This window comes from Geospiza fortis, unplaced genomic scaffold, assembly GCF_000277835.1.
Source record: "Geospiza fortis unplaced genomic scaffold, GeoFor_1.0 scaffold49, whole genome shotgun sequence".
NCBI classification, from domain to species: Eukaryota; Metazoa; Chordata; class Aves; order Passeriformes; family Thraupidae; genus Geospiza; species Geospiza fortis.
This window is the reverse complement of record NW_005054378.1, coordinates 1,008,947-1,036,675: the sequence shown is the minus strand read 5'-3', so window position 1 is coordinate 1,036,675 and position 27,729 is coordinate 1,008,947. Positions and strand designations below refer to the sequence as shown.

General features: G+C 42.2%; 1 protein-coding gene across 1 annotated transcript in view; it reads left to right on the top strand.

Moving 5' to 3' along the window:
* Nucleotides 1-27,729, top strand: part of CELF4 (CUGBP Elav-like family member 4) — a 696,303-nt gene that overhangs the window by 371,750 nt on the left and 296,824 nt on the right. The window contains exon 3 of the mRNA XM_031060278.1: nucleotides 22,372-22,420. Within this exon, the coding sequence (XP_030916138.1) occupies nucleotides 22,372-22,420 (49 nt within the window). The remainder of the gene's footprint in view (nucleotides 1-22,371; nucleotides 22,421-27,729) is intronic.

Here is a 27,729-nt window from a genome sequence, read left to right as displayed (position 1 = left end):
TCTCACAATATTTTTATCATTAAAAAAACAAAAACAACATTTGCTAATCGGTTTCCTAAACCTCCTGCCTTTGGAGGCATGTGAATTGGTACTGATTCACCTTAATAATAATTAAATGTAACTTATGTTTCTATCAACCCATATTTGAAAGCTTGAAAAACATTCACTTTCAAATGGAGGAGATTTCAGAATCTGAGCTATTTCGAAGCCAATCCTCAGCACTGACAACAGTGTTGCAGGAGGCACCCTTGCTCTGAAAGCATAGGCGTAAAATCAAAAGTAAAATAAAAACCACAGAAACACATTGTGTAAAAACCTTCCCAGATCAACAACTTTGATCCCTTACCACTGCATGAACTTCTCAAGGTTCATCTTGAACATGATCTTGTATCTTGCTCCTCACTTTTCCAGCTAGGACTGCTTATTGTTGATGAGAGATAATTCTCTTCCTAATTTCTACGCTAAATATATTCATAACTGGTCAGTCTATTTCCTCATCTCAAAGAATTTATATTAATGAGTGGCTAATTGTTAATTCAATTATTCTTTGTAATTATTCTTAGCTGTACGTTGCATTTTCTTTCCCTTTTTGCATATTTGAATTGTTATCTATACATATTCACTCTCCAGGCTGTTTTGGTGAGTTGTGATTGATCAGCAAAATCGTACGGTGAATGTGTTTCATTTTCCCAATTCAATAAGCAAACACATATCTGTGAGAAAATGGAGTACTCATCTTCCTTTAATATTTGAATATATTCTTTGAAATTTGGGGTTTTCTTGAGTATTCATCGCTATAGAGACACATTTCACTGTTCACAGAAAATGCACAAAATAGATAAAGTAAATGTTATAAGCAACTCAGTCCTGTCCTCTGAAAAGGGATTTTACCTTCTCACACAGCTCTTGCTGTGTTATCTTCTATAAATGGCTGCATTTCAGCAATGCCATGCACAAATTTCTTATGAATTCAGTGTACTTAAAGTACCACAGGACATTTTGGGATGTCATTGTGGGTGTAGTTTGGTTGTGTCTAGACTGGTATTTTTTAAACAGACACCAGGGAATGGAATATCCTCAAGATAATAGCATTTCATAAGGATGGGTTGGTGCTGTCAAGATGAGAAGGTCTAGCAGCATTTCCTAAGAGATTTCAGGGTCTTTGCCAGGCAATTCCAGAACTTCAGGCCTTGTTTGCTTATGTTTTGGTTTAATTATCTGGAGTGAAAGGACATCTTTGCTTTGTATTTGAACAGTGACACATCACCTGCCCTCTCTAACCTCAGCTAACAGCATTATCTCCTCAGGTCAAGTGAGAAAGGCCAGTGCTCTTGTTGCTTTGGGTGACAGGTTCAAACCCTTATAATCATCCATGACAGCACTTGTTATACTCCTTTTTTATGAGAATTTTTCAACCTCTCTCTTTCAGTTCCTTTATACTGCGGGTCTTTGGTTCTTAGCTTTCATTTTACATCATTTCCCTTGTCCTTCCTCAGCAGCCTCGCATTTCCATGTTTGTATGGCTTGAACAGTTTTCCCTCAGGATTTAACTTGTATGCTCATGGTCAAACTTTCAAATCCATAGGGTTAATCTGGGTTTGAAGTACAACCAGAAGCAGGTTACAGTCCAGAGCAAGCACACACTCAGACCTTTGCTTCTTGGCCTCTTTTTCTCTGGCCAGCAAGCTGGAGAAAGACTCACAAACACAAGGCACACACCCCCAGGGCACAGACATATCCTGTTCATTCAGCTCTTTCTTCGGCATTATCAAAATTAACAAGTAGCCCCCTTAATCCTTCTCACTCATCACAAAGCCCTCTTGTTCCTGCAGACCTGGATCCACAGCTGGTGGCTTCTTATCTTGGAGGCTAAGTAAATAAAAGAAAGGCAAAGAAAAATAAAAAATACACCTTTCTACCCTTGCATAAGCTTCACACCAACCTTCTTGTTATTGATAAGTGGCTTGAAGTGCTGTTTGGAAATGGAAAAGTTACCCTGGTAAGATAACCTATGGCCTTGGCAATACCTGGCAAATTACTGAGCATCTCTGACTGGACACAGCTTCTCTTACTTTTGGCTTAGACTGGGGAAAGCTGACACCCTGGGTCACAGAGTGAGGTACCCCAGTGGGATCTCTTGCACTCCCTAGCAGCATTTTATTAATTGATATTGGGCCTTCTCCCCAAGTTTCTCTCCTGCCATCACTTCTGTGTTTTGTTTTGACTTTTTTGTTTTTGCGTTTTCTCTGCCAAGAGCAGAGAGAGGCCTAAAATGTGAGATTTGGCATTTTCTAGCCCAGGAAAAAAGAACATCTCAGGAGCTGCACTGGCTGGCAGAGCTCCACTCGCTGATACCTGGTCTGAGCTGCTGCATGGAAAGACACCAGAGGGGAAGTCAATACAGAAGAGAGAGGAGATGCTGTAGGGTATGAGGACAGTGGAGAAATGGCAGCTTTGGTGAAGTCTCTTCCCAGGATAGAGTGAGAGCATGGCTGTCTTGGGAATTAATGTGGTGTAATCTTCCTGTGGAAAGCAAAGTTTGACCACGTGAATTAAGTCTGATACTTTGCAGTGGATGAGGAGAGTTTGTTGCCTGTGCCCCCACTCCACAGTTTTTCTCAGGAGGTAGTGTGTTGCATTATTGTTGTTCCTGCTGCTGTTGTTTTAATCTTTCACAGGAGATTATATAAAACAGCCTCTCCAAGAACCAGAACACATCTCTGGGGAATATGATGACAGCATCCATATCTTAAAAAGCCATAAAGTAGAGACACACTGTAGAAGGTAGTCATTCCCAGTAATAAGTGCAGTATGACATCCAGGAAAAATACCCTATTGTGACAAGTTTGAACACTAGTTCAAATCTGGAGAAAAGTACCTTTAAAACCACAGATGTTGCCATGCTTGTTATTTTAAAGGATTTTCCTTCCCTAAATTACTCCTGCAGCCAGAACAAAGCCCTTTAACCCTTGGAAGACCACAGCCATTTCCTGCTCCCCAGCTGTGAATCTTAAAACTGGTTTCTCTTGAAGCCTGCATCACAGACGTCCTCCCTTAAAATAGCAGCTCCCCTGCATTTTGCAGGACTCACACTTTGGTGTACTCCAGCCCATGTGGACCCTGACCTTGATGGGTGAACAAGCTGATAAGGGTTTTTCTTCTTCCCTGATCTCACGCAGAGATTAATTTCTGGACTATATATAGTAGATGTGAGGCCCAATAACAGGCTTGTTTCAGGTCTTGATGGAGCTGAGGCAGGAAGAGAGGAGAACCAGAGTTCCCAGTTACAGAGGGATGGAAGAGACTTCAACTTTCCATTTGCAAAATGTGCTGCACCTCAGAGCAAGACGCTCATTAGCTATTGCTGTATTCATACCTGGAGGTACAATCCTGCTGTGTTTGGAGAATTCAGGCCACTGAGCTTTAACTACCTTGGGCCACACTTTCAGAGCTGAAATGCCACCTATATCCCTGCAGCTAGTTAGTGAAAGAACAAGAGACTCCCGAGTGTGATTGAGACTGCCTGAGCAAGGTGACATGCAGGATCTTGTTTAGAGCAGGTGAATGGAAAGCCCTGGGCACAGTGCAGGTCAGCCTTTCCAATTATGATGCTGTGTGCCTCAGTTTCCCCTCTCTGATCAGTGTGCAAATTATGCCAGCAGCCACTGCCCTCAGTTAGGTTTTATTTATGAACTCCAGGACCAATAAGTCAATAGATCCTGGAGAAATGTCACTATTACAACCATCCACGACAAGGGAAAGCACATTCCCAAGCAGAGACAGTGTGGAAGGCCTAATGAACATTAAGCAGAGCACTTGTTCAGCACTGGCTTTGTCGCTGCTGGGCAGCCTTGTCCTGACAGAGCTCCTGTCCAACCAGGAACGTACATCCATTCATCATTAGTCCTAATGCAAGCTTGGGAGTTTTAAAGCCAGGGCTAAATCAGACCATCTTAATTTGCAGGCTTAATGCATTGCATATTATCCGTATCCTTCCTATGGGATTTATCTTGATTAAGTGCTAATTTGTAACTGGTGGTATACCCAATGAAGTGACTGATGAGAAGGGTGCCTGGGTTGAGAGTCTGTGTTTTGGCAGCAGTGCAGACTGGGGATGGAAACTGCTGTTCCCACTGCAGACACTCAGGCAGGCAGCTCATTTTATGCCCATCCCCAACAACCTCATAGGCAATCTGTCCAGAAGGGTTTACCTTGGGATATTCCTCAGCTGAGATGGAAGCCAGAGGTCTGCAGTGGGAGAGAGGACCAGTCCTGTAGAGGTTTTTGGCTGTACTTAAAAAGTCAGTTGCTGTGCTGTTGTATAGCCCTGTGTGGGCAGAACAGTGCAGGCCAGAACAGGTAGATGCTTCAAATAACCAAGTGCAGGCAGCTTTTTACACACCCTGACTGACACATCTTCTGCTGTCTATTGGGCTCCTCCTGTCTGTGCCCACAGCAGGGCTGCCTGCCCCATCCCCTGCACTGAAACCCTGCCCAGACCCTGCCTGTCTCACTGCTTCCACTCAGTGCCCACCAAGAACCAGCTGGAGTAAAATGTTGAGTGGGTGAGACCATTTTAGACACAATCACAGTCCTGATTTGACCACAAAAGCCTGACAGAGCCTAACAGCAACATAAAAAAAATCTCTTTGAGATGGGCAGAGCTTTTCCAAGGAGCTAGGACGCTCCTATTTCAGGATAGTTTTACTTTGTTGACCTTCCTTTTGGAATCAGAAACAAACATTCCACCTTCACCAGACACACCAAATCTCAGATCAATCTACATCAACATGTAAATTTTGCAGGGTTTGAGGAGAAGTGACCTCTAAGCAGAAATGGGTTCCCAACTTTTGCTGTCACAGCGTTGGCATTTCACTAAAATAAAAGCCTTTATTTCATCCATCACTTTGGTATCTGAAACTGTGTCTGATTCTGTGACCACCTGCCCCTCCTCTCACCCCCCCACCCCAAATTATAAATACAGGCTGAATATATGTCTTAAGTCTTATACACAGAAACACACATACAGAATTCAGGTCAATAGTTTCATAGTCCTATTTTACAGAAAACTGAAATGAAGCTTCACTCAAATTTCTCTGATGTGGTAATAGTAAAACCCAGGGAAGGCATCCAAAAGTTTTAATTTATGTTTTATGCTGTACAGAGGTGTTCCCAAATAGCATTTCTCCTTTTGGTTGCTTTTCCTAATGCTGAAAATAGTGGACAATTTCTCAGCTGATGGATACTGCTTCCTTTTGCTTGAGTAACTAATGACAGCATTTGAGGAGGAAGGGGGGCTTTGTGTAAAAAAGAAGTTAATTAATTTTGGGGGTTTTAATCTCTTTTCTTTTGTACCAAACTATAAAACAAAAATTCTTCGGGAGCCAGAACATGTACCTCCAGTAATCGAAAGAGAGGCAAGGATCTGACTAATAGATATTACGTTCCATTATATGGTCTTGAAGTCAATAAACATTAGGTTACCTTCATGCAGTGAAAAAAGACCAGATTTATTAAAAAATCTTATCTGGAGGGTTTGCATTTCAATAGGATGTGAATTTGCATATTTTAACAATAACCTCCCATCATTCTGTCTGATCTGTGCTCAGTTGGCCATACAGATCACTTTATCTTGAATAGATTATCACCGGTTTAATAAACCCTTCATAATATGCAGGTATAACAATGGTACTTCATTGGATAAAGAAGGCATTAAAGTTCTTTTTCTGGAAATAGGGGTGGCCCAGCTAGTGATTAACTTTATACCTCTGTACATCCCTGTGCTGAATACCGATTGAAGGAGAGTATTCCCATTATTCACATTCAAAATGGACCAGCTCTTCAGAGCTCCTGTTAACTCCTCCTTGCCCATGGCAGCTGTGCAGAGGTGCGAGTTTAAGAAGCCAAGGCTGCCAGGGATGTTATCTCCAGCGGTGGCCTCTACCTGGAACATCAGGAAAAGCTGACATTCTTCCCCCAGGCTGTCTCTCACACGTGCAGGGTGATCAGTGACAAGATGTCTCACGAAGGAAGCACCATCTCAATGCTAGCTGGAATTAGGGTCAATACACTGCCCAGCAAAGAGCCAAAAAGTCTTTTAGGCAAAAAATCTTAGATGGCCTGTTTTCAGTGAAAAATCAGCATTATTCTTCCTCGTCTCCTCTCACAGGCTTTTAGTTACTGACCACTTCAACTTCCCACACGGAAGTTCATTTTCCACTGGTTGCCCTTTTCAAGGGATGAGTCCATCCCACAGCTCCCATGTCCCAGTTGTCATCTCAAAATGTTTGTTTGGGAGAAGCACACTCAGACCCTCGGCAGGAGCACCAAAGAGTCTCTGCCAAACCACAGGGCTGGCTTTTGCCTCCTGCAGTTTCCAAGGAGACAGGCTATTATTTACATATGCCGGCAGTTCCAGGCTCCTGGCCACCCTTCTCACGAGACACAGGGCAGAGCATTAGTACCAGTGCAGCAGAGACAGGGGCAAGTATAATTTTCGTGTTGTCCTGCAATTTTTGATTTCTTCATTTTTGTTTCTTTGCTGACATATGCACCCTGACTTGAAAAAAAACATGGTACTCTTCCTCTCCAGGGTAGCCAGTACAAAGCAGGCAGCTGTGAGCGTGAACTGTCCACACACACAGCTTAGACAACCCACAGGCTGCTGTGGCATTAAGCCCGAGCTTGTAGACCTTAATGAGAGATAATGTTTGCTCAGGACCAGCTCTGCGGTCGTGCAGCCTTGGGATCTGGGCTGCCTCACATCTGACCAGCTGGGAGCACAGGAATAATGAATTTAGGGGCTGAGAGTGCATGCATGTATGAGAAATAGAGAGTATGTCGCACACGCATTCCCCAAGACACTCCTGAGAGCAACTAGAACTTTTCACACTCTCTCCCTCTCCTGTTTTCTTTTTCTCTGCTCAAGCTGCGTTCGTGCTTGCTTTTCCAAAGCTCCCATCAGGAGCTTTTTGCTTCACAAGAGCCAACATGCTGTTGTGCTGGCTGACAGTGGGAGCACAGCAAGGCTAGTGAATAATGGAAAGTTATTGACCTACAATAACCTGGCATTATTGACCATAAATGATTTAGTTAAAGTGCACACACACACACACACACACACACACACACACACATGCACACACACCATCTCACGTGAAGGAGCTGAATTTTGAATTTCGTTTGTTCAGCACTGGCTCAATGGAGCTTGTCACAGGGGTATTTTGGCCTGGCATGAAACTAATGTTAATCAAAACATCTCTGAGGATCCTCTAAATAAGGTTCTTGTGGGGAACAAGCACAATATCTGCAGCCAAAAGCAGATTGTCCTGAGTCTTTACTTGAGGCTCCATGAGAGCACAAAGCTTTCATGAACTTCAGCAGAGTTCACAGATGGACAATTTTCACTAAGCAGTTTTGACCCATGTCGTAAGGCAGTCTAGAGACTAACTACCAGGACCAATAACCCATCACCAAACCAGAGCACAACATTTAGGGAAAAGGAAGAACATCCGCTTTTGATGTCAGACTTCCCAATTTCCTGTTATTTTTTTCTTTCTGCTGAGCCAGCTGTTCCCCTCCAAAGTGCTGACATCAGGTCCTTTGGAGTCACAAAGTGTTGGTCGCCCTTCTGGAAAGCATACTCAGGGTTCATGGCTGGCCTCAGGTACCCCTCTGGATCCACAAGGTCAGGCATTACCCCCCACCCACCCTGAAGAGACCCCAGTGCCCTCCTGTGCCTGAATGGAGGCCTGTGGAAGTGCAGGTATCTGAGCTGGTGAGCTTGGCTGGCTCAGATGGAAATGTGAGAAAGTACCTGTTTAGCTGAGCCAGATTTCTGAACCAGGTGTCATAACCCCAGCCACTTGCACAATTGCCATATGCCCTCCTAAGCTGTCCATGTTTTTGTCAGCATCTGAATTTTGTGCCTGACCCTTATTATGGAAGGTTCCTGCCCAGCTTTTGACAGGTGAAACTCTGCAGCTTGGTCCTGTTCCTGATTATCTATCAGTGCTCTCCAAACAACCATAAAAGCTTCTCATTTGCTTTGTGGGTGCTGTTCTTTATACACAAAACAGCCATGACACTGTGTCTGGCTTTCTTTGTTTTCTCAGGGTCAAAGGGATGGAAGGAAGGATTGCTTTAGTTTCAGATTTGCCTGACTGGGAGCTCTTGAGAGAGAATACAAGAATAAAATTTTAACTCTCAATGGCGCTGACCTGTGGTGAGGAAGCAGCTATGAATTCACATTTACAGCTCAGAAAAGTGTCACGATGCAGGGATTCTTTGCCTTGATTTTCCAAGATCAGGGCAGCATTCTCCCACTTACTCCAGCAGGCAGTGGAAGCACCTGGAGCTGCTCCCACAGTCCAAAATCACTGCAGACAGGCAATCACTGGAGTCAGAGGTGCGATCCAGTCTGTGTACTGAAGTAACTAACTTTTGAGTACATTTTAAGTACCTAATGAAGCAGGCTTCCCGGAGTAAATCCTTAATTTCTCCATCTAGGAAATTGGGTTTGCATAATTTAGTTGTTTAAATTTAGGCAGCCAAGAGCTCCCTCTGGAGGTCTCCAAGCAGCCCGTTCCTCTGCATGGGCACGGCCAGGCACTTGCTTCAGAATGGCGACTTCAAGGTGTACCTGTGATTTCAGCACAAGCTAAGTTTTCCCATTCAGGAAACAGGATCTTCCCAGAATTTTCCGATTTTTCCTCTAGAACTAGAGCTAAGCTAGGGGGCAAGGCCAGCTGGAAAGGAACATCTGAATTTCTCCCTGAAGTCAGGCAAGGCACATGACATCCTAAAGTAGATCTGCTTGTCACAGTGAGCAGTGGCAGCAGCACAGTGCCTTATCTGTATGTGCGCACCATCACACACCCCTGCATACCCCCGAGACCAGCCCAGAATACCTGACTGCAGCAGGATGTGAACCAGCCACAGCTTTTTCAAGGAGGGCAGAGATGGGGGTGCTGACCTCCTAGTTCCCTCATGGAATAAAACTGTGTCTGGGGACCTTCAGCCTAAACATTGGGAAAAGATTCTTCACTGAGTGGGTGTCCGGTCACTGGAACAGGCTCAAAAGAGCACCAAGGCTGTCATAGTTAAAGGAGCACCTAAACAATGCTCCAAGTCACATAGAAGAGTGTTGGGTACACTACAATGATCATCATGAGTCCCTTAAAACTCAACATTTTCCCTGATTCCATGGCTTTCTGCTCTGTCCTTCCTTCCTTCCTCTCTGTGTAAGGTACTGTTATACCGGCATTATCCGTGCCTTGAAACCTTGGATTCACAGAGCTTCTAACAAATATAAATTCCCCTTTGCACACACCCCATTTAATCAAAACCTTGCTGGTTTAAGCAGTCTGTTTTATTAAATTACCAACCTATGAAGCCATTAACTCAATTAGAAGCAGCAGTTCTGTAGTCTTGAACAACCAAGGGGTAATATTGCAGTGGTAGACGTTATGCAGGTATGGCACGTTATAATAACAGTGAGAGCTCATAGAGCATCTTAAAACTTTACAATTTTGTAGGAATAATATCTAATTAATCCTCACAATGGGCCCTGAAGGTAAAGATTACTGTCTAACCCCTTTTTCCATGGAGGAAACTTAGTGGGGAAGGAGATGATAGGTAATAGACTTGGGAAAAGCACAAAAGGCTGTATCTTTCCACGGTCTGCATTCACAGTAAGAAGGTTCCCCAAACTGCTGCTTTCCTTCAGAGCAAAGCAACACCAGGTGACAATTTTCTCCCTTTCTTGTCTCCATATTGTAATGTGTAATGGCTTGAGTTAATTTTTTAAAAATCTTTTCTATTTTGGAAGGAGTAGAGGTAGGAGTGTAAAAGTAAATAACACCAAAGTATTGTTAAAATTTAATATTAAAAGTAAATCACATGGAAATAGAAATGATAAATAGGAAAAGCAGCAGGACTTGATTTGAATTTGAGAAATAAAGTGACAGATTTAGGATCAGTACATTCTTTTAACAAAATACTGAGCAAAAACAAAAAAAGCTGAAAACAGTGAAAATCAAATAATGTTTCTAATAATTAGCATTGCCAACCATAAAAATGTATCAGGTGTAAATTATCTCAAGCAATCCTGTATGATAAGATAATATAAATAAAGAAAATTTATTTTCACTTTTTTGTTTTCTTTGAGTGATATTTTAAGCATTAAGAATTTTCTTTCATTCTGAAATTAAAATTCTCATTAAAAAGTTGCTCAAGTCCAGAAGTTGAGGATTTAAGGAAAGCACCATATGTCAGGAGACTGATGGTAAAGCCCCAAAAGCTAGAAGCTCTGGCAGTGCTTGTAAGCAGGGCTAGATAAGGGTTACCTTTAAATGCAGAGAGGTTTGCATTTTACCCTTATTCCAAGAATTAATGAATAGTTTATTTAAAGTAGATGATTAAAAAAAAAAAAGCCCAATGATTGTTCTCAGTGGTGATGGCTCCATTTTATCTCCTTTCATACTTACACCATGTAGCACCCAATTCACACTGCAGAGAGAGAAAGTACAATCTGGCCCAAATTTTCAAATACGCTCAGCACCCAGTGGACCAAAATCTTTTAATTATCTCTCTGTGCATTTGAGAACATCCTGCGTTTGAAACAGAAGGCTCCTTAAGTAGTGTGATTTCTTGCTCGGTTTCCCTCTCTGCAATTTTTTTTTTTTTTTTTTTTTTTTTTTTTGACTGTCAGCATCACATCTCCAGAAATCGGGATGGATCCTGCTAGGAAACACAAGCCTTATTCTCCTCCAAGCTGGTTCAGACCTGTCGGCGTTGCTTGGGCTTGCCACCCTCCTACCAGGGCCCAGGAGCTCAGACACACACTTAGCAAAAATTAATGGCCACAGCCTCCAGAAAGTTTACAGCTGAACTTCTTGTGTCTCTGAGCAATTCTCCCTCTTCAGCCACAGCCCAAGAAGGGGAAGAAAAGAGGAGAGTGCTGCTGGATGCAGCTCCTAGTGAGGCCCCTCTGCTTTGCCTCTTCCAACTTAATCCAAGCTGAACAATCTGTGAGAGCAAGTGAGGGGGTCAAGCTTGAGAGCAGGTGGGAATGGGGGTGATGGGGAAGGTAGTAAATAACTTTAAATAACTTGGAGCTGTTGGCTGTGATGCCAGAGGTGGCACGCTGCTTCCAGCCACTAACACATGTGGACAGGTGAACCTTTACACCAAATCAATCATCATATTTATTCTAATTGTATCGTAATAGTCCCCCAGGAGCTCAGTTCAAATGAGCTTGACATTATTAAAATTTTAATGCCCAGTTTTCATAGCTGAATGAATATTTAAAGGGTATGTCCCAGGCTTAAGTTATGATGATGAAGAAATTAATGGAATGTCTTGTTTAATGCTTTGGTACATGTTGATGCAAAAAAGAAAAAAAAAAAAAGGAAAGAAAGAAGAGGTGGCTGTTCAAGGCAGAAAAGAAAGAAAGGCAATATTTAGGCATAATTAGAGGAGGAAAGCATCAGTGATGCATTAGTATCAGACACCAATTCTGTTGGATAGCTCTCAGCAGAGGGGAAATATTTATCATTCAGGAGGGGTGGAAGTCAGAGTGCAGTCAGGGGCCAGAAGAGAAGCAGCTCCACCTGAGTGACAGATCAGAAACCAATCTCTGGGAGTCTCTGACCACATCCCTACATAGCAGAATGAGCTTGCTAGCCTTTGTTGCCTGGAACAGAGAGAGAAAATCACTTTTGTTACTCAACCAGGGTGTTTGTTTATTTTAAGTACCCAGATCAACTTTGAAGGATGGCATAATTAATCAGCAAGACTCATCAGTCTGGTAATTATGTTACAGATAATTGTCAAAACATAGGACCAGATGATACCAGTTATACATAGATGGGAGTGAGAGGTAGCTCCTTTTGCACTGGAGGGCCTGACACAGGCTGAAAGTGGTACAGAGAATTGCACTGAGGGTCTGAAATCTGGAATGATTGTGGTGGTTTTTTTCAGTGTTTGGGTTTTTTCAAACCTTCCGTCTTTTTCCCAACTCAAGAAATATTTGGGAATCTATGGATTTTTGGTTTTTCCCTTTTTGAAGGCTCTACTAAAATTTGCAAGATTCCAGCTTGTGCTTATTCATTTACTGTTAGAAACTGAGAACTAACTTGAGCATCTGGGTGGGCTTAAAATCATACCCCGTATGCATTTCCCAGCTGTGAAGGAAGGCAGAAGAAAAAGTTAATACTCTTAAGTCCCTTCACAGAAGATTTTCTCTAAAGGGGCACTATCAAAACTAATATAATCTTATTCTTCCTCTGAGTGTTTCCTTGTTTGCTTTCTTTTTTGTAAAATTATTTTTTATTTTCCTTTTGTCAACTCAGGAGCCCTGATCCAGAGTACAGCTAAAGGGGTTTATCATCAGAACAAAATGTTCACACATCTAGTTTGAGATGTGATTTCAAACCAGCCTGGACAAGTCAGTGGATAAGGTGTTATGGCTGCTGGGGGGTTCTTCTGCTCAAATGGAACTTGTTTCAGGCTGTCTAAAAAAAAGATTAAACTTTATTTGTTTGTTAATAGAACTGAAAGGAGAGCACCACCATAACGCCTGCATGGGATAGGGATACACCTTTAGAGGGAAACTCTTGTGCTGCAGAAATGTCAGAGCATTCTGCTTGGAATAGGTTTAGGTCTGGGCCTCCTGTTGTTCAGAACTGAGGTAATGGTCTGCTCTGTGTTATACTACAGCAAGCAGGTGACTTTAACCTTTGAAAAAAGGGAAATTAGCATAGGAGGAAGAGAGTGAACACACTAACTTTGAAAGCAGGGCCAGGGGTGGGGGAAAAACACTTTCTAGCTCAGTACCAAGGAAAACCCTGCTTGTAATCTTAACCTGGTGGGACCCTCTTTCAGTTCTTGGGGAACCTGTGTTTAAAGTCATGCTCTGAAGCTACCTGCACATTTAGATCAGTGAGAGAGCCTGTATTTCATGGTTCTGGCAGTGGGTGAAAGCAGCTAGTTAATTTACACAGCTTACTCAGTTGTTTGTTAAATGGCAATGCTGTGGAAAGCATTTCTCCATAGGCAAAAGGGCTGGCTGTGGTTCTTATCTTTGTGGCCAGGCACACAAAGCTACAAGCACAGAAGGTCTAATCTTCTTGGATGGACAGTGGCCAAGGTCTTTTTGCACTCAAAGCACTGAAGTCAATGGAGCTTGGCCTTGCCTAAAGTCTGCAGAGTCAAGCCAAGCAACCATTAGTGGCAAAGGCAACGTTTGGGTCTTGCTTCAGAAGAAGAGATAAAGCTCAGAGAGGGAAGAGCACAGCAGGAAAGCTCCAATAGCCAGAGGTCATGGGCTCAGGATAAGGTAGAGACAAGAGCAGATGTTCATCTCCTAGTGAGGGAACAAGGGTTATGTCTACAGTGCCTTCAGGGACACAACTGTCTCTGTGATCTGATTGCTGCCCTGCTCATGTCCGTGCTGAGGAGTCCCCAGGGCTCTGTGTGACCATGGCGTGCCTCACATGCAGAGAATACCCCACCTGTCCAACAGACAGCAGCAAAATAGCACCAGGAGCACCTGTGGGACCACTGGGATGTGAGGTCTGAGGGGAGGCTTTCAGCTGGGAGGTGCAGACAGAGAGAGATTCACCACCAAAAACACCTTAGCTGAGCACTGCAAAACTGATCCAGGGCCCTCAGCATATGTTCTCATCACTCATTTAAATGCTGTGATGCCTCATACATGTATTTAGCCATCTTCAGGGTAAGGATCTCTGCTTGTTAGGGTGGGAGTGTCTTTGTTGTGTCCATATGGACTGCCTTCACGTGCTGGGGAAATGGAGTGCTCAGCCTGAAAGAAAGGAGGCTCAGGGGAGACCTTGTCACTCTAAAATTACCTGGAAGGGGATCATTGCCACATGGAGGTTGATGTCTTCTCCCAGATAACAAGAAGAAATGGTCTAAGTTGTAGACCTGCTAGGGCAGGTTGCAGTTGGATGTTAGGAAACATTTCTTAACCAAAAGCGTGGTCAATCATTGGGGCAGACTGCCAAGGGAAGTGATGGAGCCATCAACCCTGGAAGTGTTCAAAAAGCTCACAGATGGGACATTTGGGGGCATGGTTTAGTGCTGGACTTGTCAGTGTTGTATTAACTGTTGGATTTGGTGATCCTAGAGACCTTTTCCAACATTAACTGTTCCATCATTCTATGACTACACTGTTACTCTGCCTAGAAGGAGTTTGGGATCACAGTGAAGAGAATGAGGTCTCTTTTTACTCAATATATGCTAAGCTGGCAAATAGAAAAAGTTAGGCATAGAGAAGAATGACTTTTGATAGAAGGTATTTGGGCATATTTTAAAATTGGATGCAAATTATCTTGAAATAAACTTGAGAAGGAAAGTAGAGGAAAGATGGGATTGTGGAAAAAAAATTTCCCTACTAATACTAGGGAAGAAGGGAGGAAAGGACAGCAAAAGACTGACTTAGTTTTATATTAGAATTTGATGTGTTTATGAACAGAATTTCACATTGCAGTTTCTCATCCTATCAGCAGAGAATGAGATTTAATGAGCAGCATGTTCACTCAAGAGTCATTCCTCTGCTGTCAGGATGCACATAGAAATAGATCCTTTTATGTAGCTTAGCATGGCCAGAGGGCCAGTCCTGGGACTCTTGACATGCTTGAGTGTACTCACTAAATGTTCAGGGATTTCCCATTCATGTAAGGGATCTGGGGCTACAGACACCTTTTCAAAATCCGCTATCCACAAGACACCCTTCTTTTCCAGGAAAGAAAGGTCAAGTGCAGGAGCCAAGCAAGATCCATGAGTGCAATAAACGCCCATCTGGGTGATCAGGGCATCATCTTCTGTCCTTAATCACCCAGGTACCATGTGGTAGTACAGTCTAGTGAGTGAAAATGGACCAACCAAACACCATTTTTACAGTGTGACTACCCAAAACTTTAAGGGAATCTCCTTCTGTCTGTTTCATATGCAGATTTGAATATGAAAAAATATTTATAAGTAGAAACACTAAAAAAAAAACCAACCCAACCAAACCAAACAAACAAAGAAACCCCAAAAAAAAGCTAAAAAGGCAGTCCTGATTTTCTCATTTTGGAAAATGAGGCTTCACACCAAGCATCCTGTGTTTTGTCCTCAAACACAGGATGAAGACTGAGCTCTCCCTTTACCCTACCACACTTCATTTAAAACCAGAGACACCATAAGATTAAACACTACATGCTCAGCTACCCCAGGAACAAACAAAATGATTTGTTGTATTGGAAAGTCTGTAGCTGCCTATTAACAAGATTAGCAGTTTATTCAAACTCAAACCCAAACTGTTCAGTGAGGAAGAAGTTTTGTGTTTGAAGCCACAGGCTTGTGCACGTGAGCATGAACTGAACTGGGGCCCCTCTAGGTTCATCTACACACAGGAGAAAAGGAGAAAGATGAATCAACAGTTAGACAGGTGGGTTATAATATGTTTTATATAATATATAGAAATACTCTCAGAGAGCAGGGATAGCCAGTAGCAATCATTCTCAGGGTTAGGCACCAGAGCATTGACTGATTTGGAAAGGTCAGACCCTTCAATGGGGTTTTTTTCATATTTCACACGTTGCGATTTCAGGTCTTGTCATCTGTTTGTGTACATACCTATGGCACACATCTCAGCAGGAGGGGAAGAGGGTGGTGGGGATTAATTAAGAGTCCTTTACCAAGATGAGGTTTGGGATAATCATTTCAGAGGCGATGCATTACTAGCAAGGTAAACCTATGTGATTTAGTTTGGGAGTTTTTTTGGGTTTTTTTAAACAAACTTTCTAAAATACTTCCTCACTCTTTTGTTAACCCAACATCGTATCAATTCAGAGTCCCCACAGAAAATGTGGTTAATGTGTAATTACACATCAATCCATGCAAACACAGCACTTACCACTATTCCCTTGGGGACAAGTTTTTGTTCTATGCATTACATCTGAAATAGACAAATATAGGAGTCTACTTGTGTAGCTAACTTGCGGTGAAGAAACTTTCCTGATTCTGTAGCATTTGGAGAAATTTCCCTGAGCTGAGCACCTGAGCCCTGACTTTGTATTTTTTCTTTTTTTCTTCAGAGAAAGGAGATTGCTTTGGATTCATGCTTATGGCTATCTAGTTTAGATCACTGTAATTCAATTATGTCACTCAGAATCAGATACAGAGTGATTTACTTGAACTTTGCAATTACACATACACAATTCAATTGTAGGTGATTTTCTTGGCTTTTCCAACTTTGACACTGATATACTTTGCATTTCCTTAGGGCCCTCTATCAGGGCAGATTTTGTTCAATGCTTTAAAAATTATGACCCAGTCCCATAAACACATTCCTGCCAATACCTTTGCTCACATAAATAGCTGTATTGAATTTGAAGAAATTACTATTGTGCACATGGCAGACTCAAAAAAGACTCATGGCAGACTCAGTTGACAGAAATGGTAAAATGAAATTCCTCTTAGTGTTTTGGGGAGAGATTTGAAACAGAAAAACCCACCAAAGAAATAAATAGTAAACCTATTTTCTGAAAATTTCAGAGCAGGTATTAAACTATTCCTAGCTGCAATTAACATCTGAGCTATGTCACAAGACCATCAAGAACACCATATTATTTTTGGAGAAGAAGTTGCTCTGGGATTTTTTTTTTCCCTGAAGCTAACCAGCAACTACAGGGATGCAGGAGAGCCCAATAAACATTTGCTAAGACCTGCTAGCTGGCATCCTTCATGACTAGGTCACAGCTGAGTTTCATCATCAATTTAGGGGACTGATGCCTGAACAATACCAAACACAACACAATATCAGTGAGAATGGAGAGTTTGTTATTTGCTGCTATATCTGTCCACATAATTCAAGCATAGAAATGACAGGATGTTTGTTTATTAGTTTTTTTGTTTGTTTAAAACCAGAATTTAGATTTTTTTTTCATCAACTACCTTCCCACTACATGATGATATCTTTATCTTCATTAGTAGAATAAAAGTTGAGAAAGAGGCAGATGTAATGATGTGTCCAAATTCACCCAGAAACCCAGGAGAGAGCTGGAAACAGGCCTTTGCAGAGGTTCACACCTCTACTTTTTTTACATTTTTGGAAAATTCCAGAAACATGGGCAGCAGAAATACTTTCATCATGGTTCTTGATAAAAACCAAAGCCCCCAATATGTCCTCAAGGAGAATTCAATTATTTTAAGACCTCTAACGATGGTGGAAAGATTATTGTTATTATCTCTAGAATAACCTTTTGTCTCCTGAAGTGACATCATCCTTAAGCACAACCAGCAGATTAGCTCCAACCTCTCTTCTGCTTGGTCATGATCTTCCTATTAGTGGCATTTAATTCATCTTCAGTAATCTCCTCATCTTTTCCCTTTCTCTTCCTGTCTCAGAGCACATTTTAAGATATTCAGATTAGCTCCATATTTTTGAGGGATTTTTTTTAATCTCTGTATTTGTCCATTCTCGAGTTTTAGATCTACTTAAAAAAAGAAGGTACATTGATGAGCAATGAAAAAGTGGGTGAGACAAGAAGGAAAGGGTGGTAGGAACTGTGAGAGGAAGAAAGATGGAGACAGTGAGAAATCAGCTGTCTCTGCTTCCTACTCTTCTTTCCCAGGTGATCCTTCTACCTGCTCTAAATTAATATCAAAGCCAGAGGGAGCAGAAAAAGGTTGGTGGGGGAAAAAAACGACAACCTTAGGAAAAGAAAAATCATGATGCAGAAAAGCGTCTGTCCCCTGTCTAATTCCTGCAGTGGCCTGTAGCTGATGGTGCTGAGAAAAATACAGCAGCAAGCTCTGACATTTCATTTCTGTGGAGAATTGAAAAAGGGCTTGCTATAATTCATCGCTTCTTGTAACTCAAACCCTTTTTGACAGGGGTACCTGCGCTGTCTTTTAACAGTGGCACCACAGTGGCTGTAATTGGACATGAAAAATGATGTTGTGTTTCCACTTGCTGGGAGAATTGGGGTGGGGGTAGATGGGGCAGTGGCAATTTGGTGTGAGATGGTGACATCTGGCATAATTTGGATGGGTTGGGTTTTGGCAAAAAAGAAGAAAGGGCAACCCAAAATGAAGGGTATGAAGCACAGCAAGTGTGATCACCTTGCCTAAGGTTTACAAAGTTGGTAGTAAGGGTGGTATTCATCATAGATGAACATGCAAAGAATCACAGGAAAATGAGAAGTGTGATGCCCGTGAAGTTCTAACTCCACCATCAACACAAATATTTATGGCATTTTGTGGGAAAAGGACGCAACCCCTCCTCCTGAAATAGGCCCATTCACAGCTGCCATGGTTCTTCTTCCCAGTACAGATGGAGAACCTGAGCCACAGGATTTTCCTGACTCCACACTGGGAACACAGTTGTGCATAAAACTCTGGTGTGCATAACACTCTCTCACCACCTCTCTGAAAACTGTGCCTATATATGTAACCAGAGATCCAGATTAAATTATTTGGCTCTTGCCTAACTCTCTGTGCCTCAGTGGTCCTCAGCACATCTTTGCTACAAAATTGCTGTTGAGCGAAGCACTTCAAAGTAAATTTTTGGCCAAATGGGACTCTGAATCATGAATGAGGATAAACATTGTCCTGATTTATAATAGTTTTATAACTATAGAGCATTCTGGTACCATAAAGTCAGATATCTCTGTATTATGGAGGGAATAAAAATTTTAGTCATGTCTTAAAGGATGGTAGAGAATTTAAAGAGGAGATGAATGTTTTTGGGACTAAAAAATGGTAAAACAATTTACTCCTTTCTGAGTGGCACCCCAACAGGGGTGACATAGAGCAGGGAAGCATGATCATATTTTAGATGAGAACACAAAGAGCATCCATGAGCAGAGGAAAGAAGGATCACTGAAAGGACAGCAGTGCAGCACATCCTAGAGGAAAGCCTGACAGTGCACTCACTCCATCCACCAGTTCAGATGTTGGGTCAGCCTGCCCTAGGTCTTTTCCCATGCAGCCAAATCCCTTTTGAAGCCTTCTAGTGACAGGGTTTAATAACACCTTACAGCCACATCTGTAATTCCACAGATCCCAGGTGGATTTCCTGGTGGTACTAATCAGATTTGCTGTCTGGAAAATATTCTTTCTCCTGTCACACTCTCAGGGTCCACCAAGACAGGACACATATTAAAGATGTCCATATCAGTATTTCCCCAAACACTCTTCAGAAGGCTTCATTTTGGAGTATAAACTTTGGTTTCATTCCACTTAACTCATGGCCACTTCCAGCTCAAGAATAAACAGGGAACTTGAATATCTGAATACCCTTCTCCCCACTAAGGCATTTCCCCAGGGTTAGAAAGCTACATTGTTCTGCCATTTTATTTCCCCACTTAGCCCTTTTCTGGTCCCCATGACAGGTCCTTGCTCCCAGAGTGTCTGCATAAAAAAAAAAATTCCATAGATGGAGAAAGGAAACTTAATTATTTTCCTCTCAGTGTTTCTCTCTATAATTGGTGTCTTTCATGTCAAGATGATCTCAATTTGTATTATGGGCTCCGTTCAGGCAGCACTTTCTCTTTGGTCTATAAAGAAATTGTCAAGTGTATAAATCATAGTGTACATTAAATTACACTAGCCTTTTACTTATTAATTTCCTCAGCTTTTTCTTCCTCTGTTGGATGCTCATTCTCTCTCTCTTTTTATAAATTTTCTTCAGAACTGACTGCTTTTTCTCACTCCTCAATATCAGAAAGAAAAAACAAAAACAAAGAAACAAACCAAAATAAACCAAGACAAACCAAAACAAAACAAAACAGAAAAACAACCAAAGTCCAAATATATATTTGCCTCCTTTCATTTTTACCAAAGGGCCTGATAATGTCCTCTGCCTTGCGCAAACTGACTTCATTCAACTCAAAAAAGAAGGATGAAATCTGTCTAGTTATCCTCAAGTCTGGATAGAAAAGTTCCTTGAGTTAAGTGCAAATTTTCATGGACTTTAGCACAATTCAGATCAGTACCTATGTGGGCGGATTTATGGGTTGTTCTGCATCTCAAGGCTGTGTCCATTTGGGCTCCAGACTTTGTGTCTCGAGGCTGTATGCTGCACACCTCCTGTACATTCCTGGCTACTGTGACATTTCTCTGACTGACTGCTTGGGATGCAGGTTCTGGCTGTCTTGGAATGAGCACCAGGGACCTCTGACCCCCCTCTTGTGACCATTGGGGTTGGATTAGCCATAGTGTTCCCATCAGGAGCCCGTAATCTGGAATAAGGAGGCAAGTGTTAAAAGTAATCAGGTCTTGAGTCAGGCTTTGGCATGTGCATTGCCAACCCCAGTCTGCTGCAAACACGAGCAGCCAGAGGCTGAGCAGCTGAGGGAAGCAGCCAAGGAATTTGGCTTCATTGTCCTGCACATGAGAAGCAAGGCGGGGCTCATATCAGCTAAGTCTAAATGCAAAGGCAGCCTCTATGATCAGTAGAGAGGAACAGGCACTGCAAAAGACCATGCACGGTTTATGCCTCAAACACCAGGCTTAAGAGTGGCTTAGAGTTACACTTTCTACACTTTTGGAGTTACATGACTTTGAGTTGTCTCCTCACCTGTGTGGTGTCAGATCTTTGACTGTGAGTAGCAGCTAGCTGCTCACATGTGGGTATAAAGGAGCCCTGTGGCAGGATATCTGCCCTGCTGCTGCTGCTTCATGCATCACCTCTGCCCATGCATCACCTCAGCCCTTGCTTCTGCAAAGTTGCTCAGAGCAACTCGTGGTACCTCTCTGAGCAACTTTGCAGAAGCAAGGGCTGATACAAGGTTTAGCTATTACCAGATTCTTTGTTGGTTTCAGCATTTCAGCTGTCTGGATTTTGTTGGACGGTACAGGCACAGAGGAGAGCAGGAACTGCTCAGTAGCATCTGTAGGCATGGATCCTTCTCTTGCAGAGTGTGAGTCTAACTGTAGTCATTTTATGGATAAGTGCATTTTCCTCTAGAGACAACAATACAGCAGGATCTGCTAGGCTCTTCATCATCTTAACCTACTTGTCAGCCAGCTTGATAACTTGTTGTTACTAAAAATGTGTGCAGAGCAATTAGAATAAATCTAACTTATTATGAAGCGCTTAAAAAAAAAAAAAAGGGAAAATTAGGAAAAAAAATAAAAAGGAAAAATGAAACTAATGGCCTTGCTGCCCAACTATGATTAGCCACAAATAAGGGATGGATTAATTCCCTGAAGGCATTCTGTGATATTCATCAGCCAATTTGTGGTCTGACTTTACTGGGAAGACATATGTTAGGAGATTCCTATTGCCTTCTGACCTTGTGCTCCTTGTGATGCTTGTTTAAACTTGTACTTTCTTTGTTGGTTGACAAATCAAAAAGATATTTTCATTCTGCTCAGAGGTGGTCACACATAGAAAGATATTTTGAATAGTCCATCTGCACAGGGTATTGATTGCTTTATGTGACAAGTATGAGGCAGGGAAGGGCTTTTAGACTAAATTCTTAGCTGGTTCTGATCCAGTCTGCATCCCTGGCTATTGACAGGAGGGGTATACCCTCATCCCTGTTCTTCAGGCTCCCACATCATGTTAGGCACTGCCAGTGAAGAACATTGCGAGCATCTGTTGCCCTCTCTCCTGGGACTGAGCAGCTCTGGGAATAGTGATGGTCCCCAGTGATTTTGTTGAGTGAGAGAGGGATAATTTGAATAACAGAAACCTATTCACAACACAGTGGCAAGGTTTTTAAACCTACTTGTGTAGTGATATGAGAAAGGAAAAAGATATCTGAAAAAGCAATAGAAGGAACATCTGGTCCTCTACCAACAGAAAATTCTCAATATCCAATACTCCTGCAGCATGTGGACAAATTAGATCCAAATCTAGGTTTGAAATGGAGACTGCTATGTCACACATGACTATTCTACTGAGCTAACAGTAGAAGTGGAATTAGCTTTTCAATTTCCTTCCCAACACGCCAATCTCAATAACTTTTTGCAGTTTAAGTTTCACTGGTCCTGATGTTCTGACAAAGCATTTTTGCTGTCATGCACCAGTGTTTCCAGGGGAAACTATTAGAAATTTTAAAAGTTACATTTAAAATTTCATGACCTGTGTGAAATGACTCAGATCCCTCTCCCAATGTGATTCAACAAAGCCACTGTCGGGCAAGAGGAGTGACACTGATTTATTTGCCTCAGACCAAGCCGCAGCCTGCACTGGTTAGTTCTTTGTTTACTAATTGCTTTTTTCCCACCCCCCCCTTGTGGAGTAAATTCTGGTGCTAATTATGATGCGCAGTAAAGAAGCAAAGCAAGCCTCTGTATATGAATGTCTGACTCCTCCATTAATTACATGTCTGTCTTTGTTCTTCCTTGCAGATGAACAGACCGATCCAGGTGAAGCCAGCGGACAGCGAAAGCCGAGGAGGTAGTTGACTGCATTGCTTTCAGCCACAGTGCTAAATATAATTGTTGTCTCTGGCTTCTCTCAGGCAATGTGCTGATCAATTAGTAACGTAATCACTGCCAAAGAAATTCCCTCCACAGCAAAGATTCTCTTTATTAAATCTCCTTTACTTCGTCTCACTTTCCTCATATTCAATTATTATTTGATTTTAAAAGGCAGGCAGGTGCCAGCAATTGCCTGAGAAACAAATAACTGCCTCGTTAAGAAGTAAAGCATCAGGCACTGACTTAACAAAGTTTAACAGCAGTGGACAGCAATGGGGGTTTTTTCAAGCCTGTGTCAGGCTGAGCTGTAGAGGTGTTTAATTTGGTTAGGATAAAGCAGAAATTCTATGGTTCCTCTAACCATGTTGTTTCTGCTTGCACTAAAGTAACTCTGCTTCTGGAAAAAGCAAATTCTGAGCTGGCAGAGTTTTCTGCACCTGTATCAGCTTATCTGGATAAACCTGTTGTGGAAACTGAAGACTTCTCTCAGACCCTGGGAGTTATTCAGGATTTGTACAGGTACAGCTGAAATCAGGAGCTGGTATTTTGCTTTTCCATTCTACACAGTGGATTTGGAAGGCTTTGTTAAGTGATTGTTCAATAGATCACCAGTGATGAGGTGTTTCCTGTAAAAGGTTTTTTACTTGAACTGATGTGGTGATACTTCACCGTACTCTTCTAATAGGAGCCTGTTTGTCAGATCAAACACACAGATCACTGAGAGAGTGTGAGATGGTCTGTTATGCTGGATAAATTACCATCCTGCTATTTTTTTCTCGTGTCTGTACATTTATATATATATACACACGCATATATATAATGACATGTTCTCTTCCTCTCTATCCCTATCTCTTTGGGAAAAAAATAGAGAGCCTTTTGAGCCTTTTCCTCATCTTTTCAGTAAAAACCTCTACTGCTTATGTATCTGATAAATGTGGGAGTAGATTTTGTCATTTAGTAATGATGTGGTTCTTAGATGTCTGAAAACTTTTCAATTTCCACCATAAATATAAGCTCTTCTTCATTTGTGGGATGACTATCTTTGTGCTGGCATTAGTGGAAATCTCTGGCAACAACTACTTAAAAGGAGAAAAATGCCTCACAGAGAAAAGGCACCACATTCTCTCTCTTTTCATTGAAAGCTGTGGATTTCAGGGACTTTGGCTGTGTCAGTGTGAGGCTGAAACTCTCCAGTGACTCAGGTTGTTGGGAGAATTTGTATGTAGCTTGTAGTTAAAGGGTTGGTGTTACAGGCTGGCGAAACCACAGGTCAAAAGGGGCTCTGTAAGGACTGGCTGTGGTGCTGTGTATCTGCAGAACAGGAGAACTGAGTGCTGGTAAAACACCAGAAATCTTAGAGACAAATACTGCCCTTTCAGAACCTCTCTAAAGAAAATTTGGGAGAATTTGATTAATACAGGGTGGAAAGTACCTGATGGGATCTGGCAAGTTCTGCATTCAAGGGCCAGGACATATTTCTGACTTGCAACAAAGACATGTCACATCCTCCGTCATTGTCCAGCAGTTTTTAATAGAACCAGGTCAATTTCTTCCCCTTTCCCTCCTTGTCTGATGATCTGGCTCTGTGTCTGAGCAGGATTGGGTAAGCCATGGGCAGTTGTCAATGCCAGTCTCCTAGGGGAAAATGGAAAGGCTCAGCTGCCTGGGCAAATGAGGGGACATTAAGCACATTCCAGTGGAGTTCGTGCCGACAGCGAGAGTGAAGGGAAGGCCTTTTGTCCATTTAATTAGACATACCAAAAAATAATAATTAGGCTGGCCAATTTGCCTAGTGCGCCTACAGGGCATGTAACTCCCAATCTTTTTCTTTTTTTTTTCTTTTTTTTTTTTTTTTCTAATGCAAATCAGTAATAGAGAACACATGCCTGGCTTTCTGGGAAGGGTTTTCAAACTCCTTTGCTAAGAGCAGCTGCTTTCAGGAGCAGTGGTTTGAACTGCAAAGGGCTCCAGTGGCAGCTTGCTTCCACATTGTCACACCCGTCGCCCCCTCCCCATTGTATTTTAGCTAATTATCTCCTCATCTTACACAAACCTCATCTCTTCCCATCCAGTCTGCTCCCCTATTTCTCCTGTCAGCGGCGATCATAATGCAGAGGCCAAACGGGTGCTCTCGTCGTTGGTGTGAAAGACACGTTGTCCTAATTCCCCACTGACAAGCTGCTTCTGGGCTGGGGATGCTCCAGGACGGCATGACTCAAGGGCAGCTGTGGGAGAAAAGAACACTTGGCACCCAAGGGAGGCATTATGTGAAAACTTACGTTCTTCAAGAGCCCACCGGTTAGAGCAGGCGTAGCAAACAGAATGCTAAAAAGGAGGCCGTGTGTCTTAGGAGCACATCAAAAGGCTTCATTAGGGCTGCAAAATAAAGGTCAACCTAAACAATAAAGAAATTTAAGTTGTGGCTTATTATACCCTGTCCCTCTATCAGGATGGGACATAGGGGAGGAGCGGGGCTCGAGAGATGAAGCAGCTCTTCCACACGGCACAAGTCTTTGGTCTGCCCAAAATCCACACTCTGGATTATGGGGAATAGACACCCTGGATTGAGGGGAATTCTGGTGCCAGGACACAGTGTTAATGAAAAAAATGCAGTGTTCTCTGGAACTGCAACTTGCAAGCAAGTTTTTACTGAAAAAGGTGAGCAGCATTCTTGTGGAAGTGAGATTGTGTTTTCTTTGGGGACAAATACTTGCATTTTACTAACACACAAATCTTTGAATTTTTCAGCAAGTTCTTCCACAAGTAAAAAATTATGAGAGTCACAAATTTATTCTCTCCTTCAACCAGATTAAGCTCAGTTTTTCTTGTTGTTCTGGAGTCTGGATTTTTTTTTGGTCTTTAACCCTCTCTGTGTCCTAATTCTCACTTGAAATGAAAGTGAGTGTTAGCATTCAGTGTGTGTGAGCTAGAATTTAGACTATCTAAGTTTGGGAAAGTGTGCAGTATATTGTTTGTCAGAAATTACAGTCAACCCACCAAAATGGCTATGGTGAGTGCCCCTTAATAATTTTTCTGGTTTTATTATTTTTTTTAATCTCCATATTGTACTATGAGCAAAACAAAGCGTGAAAACCTTTTAAACAAAAAGTGGCATTATTTACACTTGCCTAATCCCATGTCCTGCTTGTTTGTGCATGTATGTCCATAGTCAAGACACAAAATATTCTATAGGGGTATTCCTTTTACAAAATGCTTCATAAAGCTTCAAATACCTGATCAGAAGATCAGAGTCCTTTGAGATTTTTTACTTTAACGCTAACAGAATTGATGGAATGTGATAGAAAACGAGTAATTTCATATTTTGTCTTGAAAAATCAGATTGGGAGTCCAGCTCTATTAAGGATATCTTATGAACTTTCATTGGCCTTTGTTTTGGCCATTTTATCTTGATTATATGGAAACTACTTTGCCAGAGATTAGTTAGTCTAATACAGTTTTAGGGATGTAAACTAGAACTCCACATCAAAATTTTGAACATAAAAAAATCCCAACTAAACTGTTAGAATTCACTATTATTTTCATCTTGGTGGAGGTGGTTTTTCTCAGCTCCTTGTCTGATATTAAGCTCTAAAAATAGCCTGCAGGTATCTATCACTTAAAGTTTCTCAAACTTGGAGAATGATCTCAAGTCTGTTTTGTGGTTTGGGGCAAAAGTTTGGAGCCATTTCTTATTTCATCCACAATATCTCCAGCTCTTGCTAGGCAGCTCTCACTGCAGCTGGCAGGGTTAACCTATGATAAACGCAGCCCCCAGGTCCCACTATGTTGTACAGGCAGTAACATTTTTTAAAAGGAAAGGACTCTCCTGCTGCTCCAGCTGCAGTCCGTTAGTGATGCTTAGATGCTCCACTGCTCCCACATTCCTCTCAAAGGACAGAGGAAGGTCCGTGAAGGAAACCATGCAAAGATGTACACTGCGTGCTACCCCGGCTCAGTGTAAATGTCACTACCAAAATGTGTTTCGTGGTGGTTTTGGGGTCCTCCAGTGTTTTATGGAAGGGAAACAGAAGGCTCCTGGAGTAAAGAAAGGAAAAGTAGAAAGTGGTTTAGGGTTGAAAGGGCGTAGTGTCCTGCAGAGAGAGTGTTAAGAGGTTTACAGGAGAGAGTGTGGTGCATTGTACTGCAGTATTTCTGCAGTATTTCTGCATGCAAGAAATCTGCTAAAGTTTCTGTCCGTGCTTTCAAGCAGATTATCTTTTGTGCATGTTTGGTGGAAGGAGGTGTGTGCTGTGTCATTTTTTTGATGTTTGGCAGCTGGAAGTCTTGGACTTAACATTTCAACTAACTTGCAGTATTTCTCTACCTGTTACTGGATGTGCAAAGTCTGAAACTATCTGTTTGGTCATGGTATTTTCCAGATTCAGAGCAAAATATTCAAGAACTGAATTAGAGTTAATAGCAAAACAGTGTGCCTTGCTCACACATTATTTTCTGCTTCTTTTTATACCCCTTCCATCAGCTTGGTAATGATGATGGGGTCAGAACAGCCTCTCCACATTTTCTAAGCCAAATTTTCATTTAGGACAAAAGGCTGGATCTAATTCTTACTTCAAGCAGGTAGTTTCTAACTTGCTAGCTCTCTGCTCTGGGTGGCAGTGCAATTTGCCCTAGGTCCCAGTAATTATTTGTCAGTCAGTTGTTTTCCATTTAACCTATCTGAATTACACAGCTTAGCTTGTGCAGATGGCCTCTCAGGAAGCTTCCCATCCAGCTACCAGCCACATCTAGGCCTATTTAGGCGCTGCAGTCAAGCAAGACTGGTTTCCTTCAGCTTAGCTGGGCTTCACACTGGTATAGCAGTCCCACATGGAATGATTTCCTTCCTACTTGGAAGGCCTTTGTAAAGAATAAATTGCTTGCTCAGATCTTTAGACCAGAAAAGTCTGAAGACATTTAAGGATGAGAAAGCAGAGGGCAGCCTTGACAGAGCTCAGCATCTTCTCTTCTGCCCCGCTGAAGGCTGGGCTGTGCCTGTGTGTGAGCAGTCCTGAAGTCTGGGGCTGTGCACGTGTCAGAGCTGCGCCTCTGCAGCTCTCATCTCTTCCTTAGCTCTGATCCACACGTGTTACCTGTAACATCAAGCTCTTTGGAAGACACTTCACTACCTGCTTCCAATCTTTTGCCTTAAAAAGACTTCCCACACAAGAAGCTGAAGAGCAGGAAGAGGGAATATCCTCTTCCAATGTGGCAATCCATACAAACGACCCTTATATGGCCTGCCACAGCTTTTTCCTTAACTGCTTGTCTTTTTTTTCTTTTTCTCTT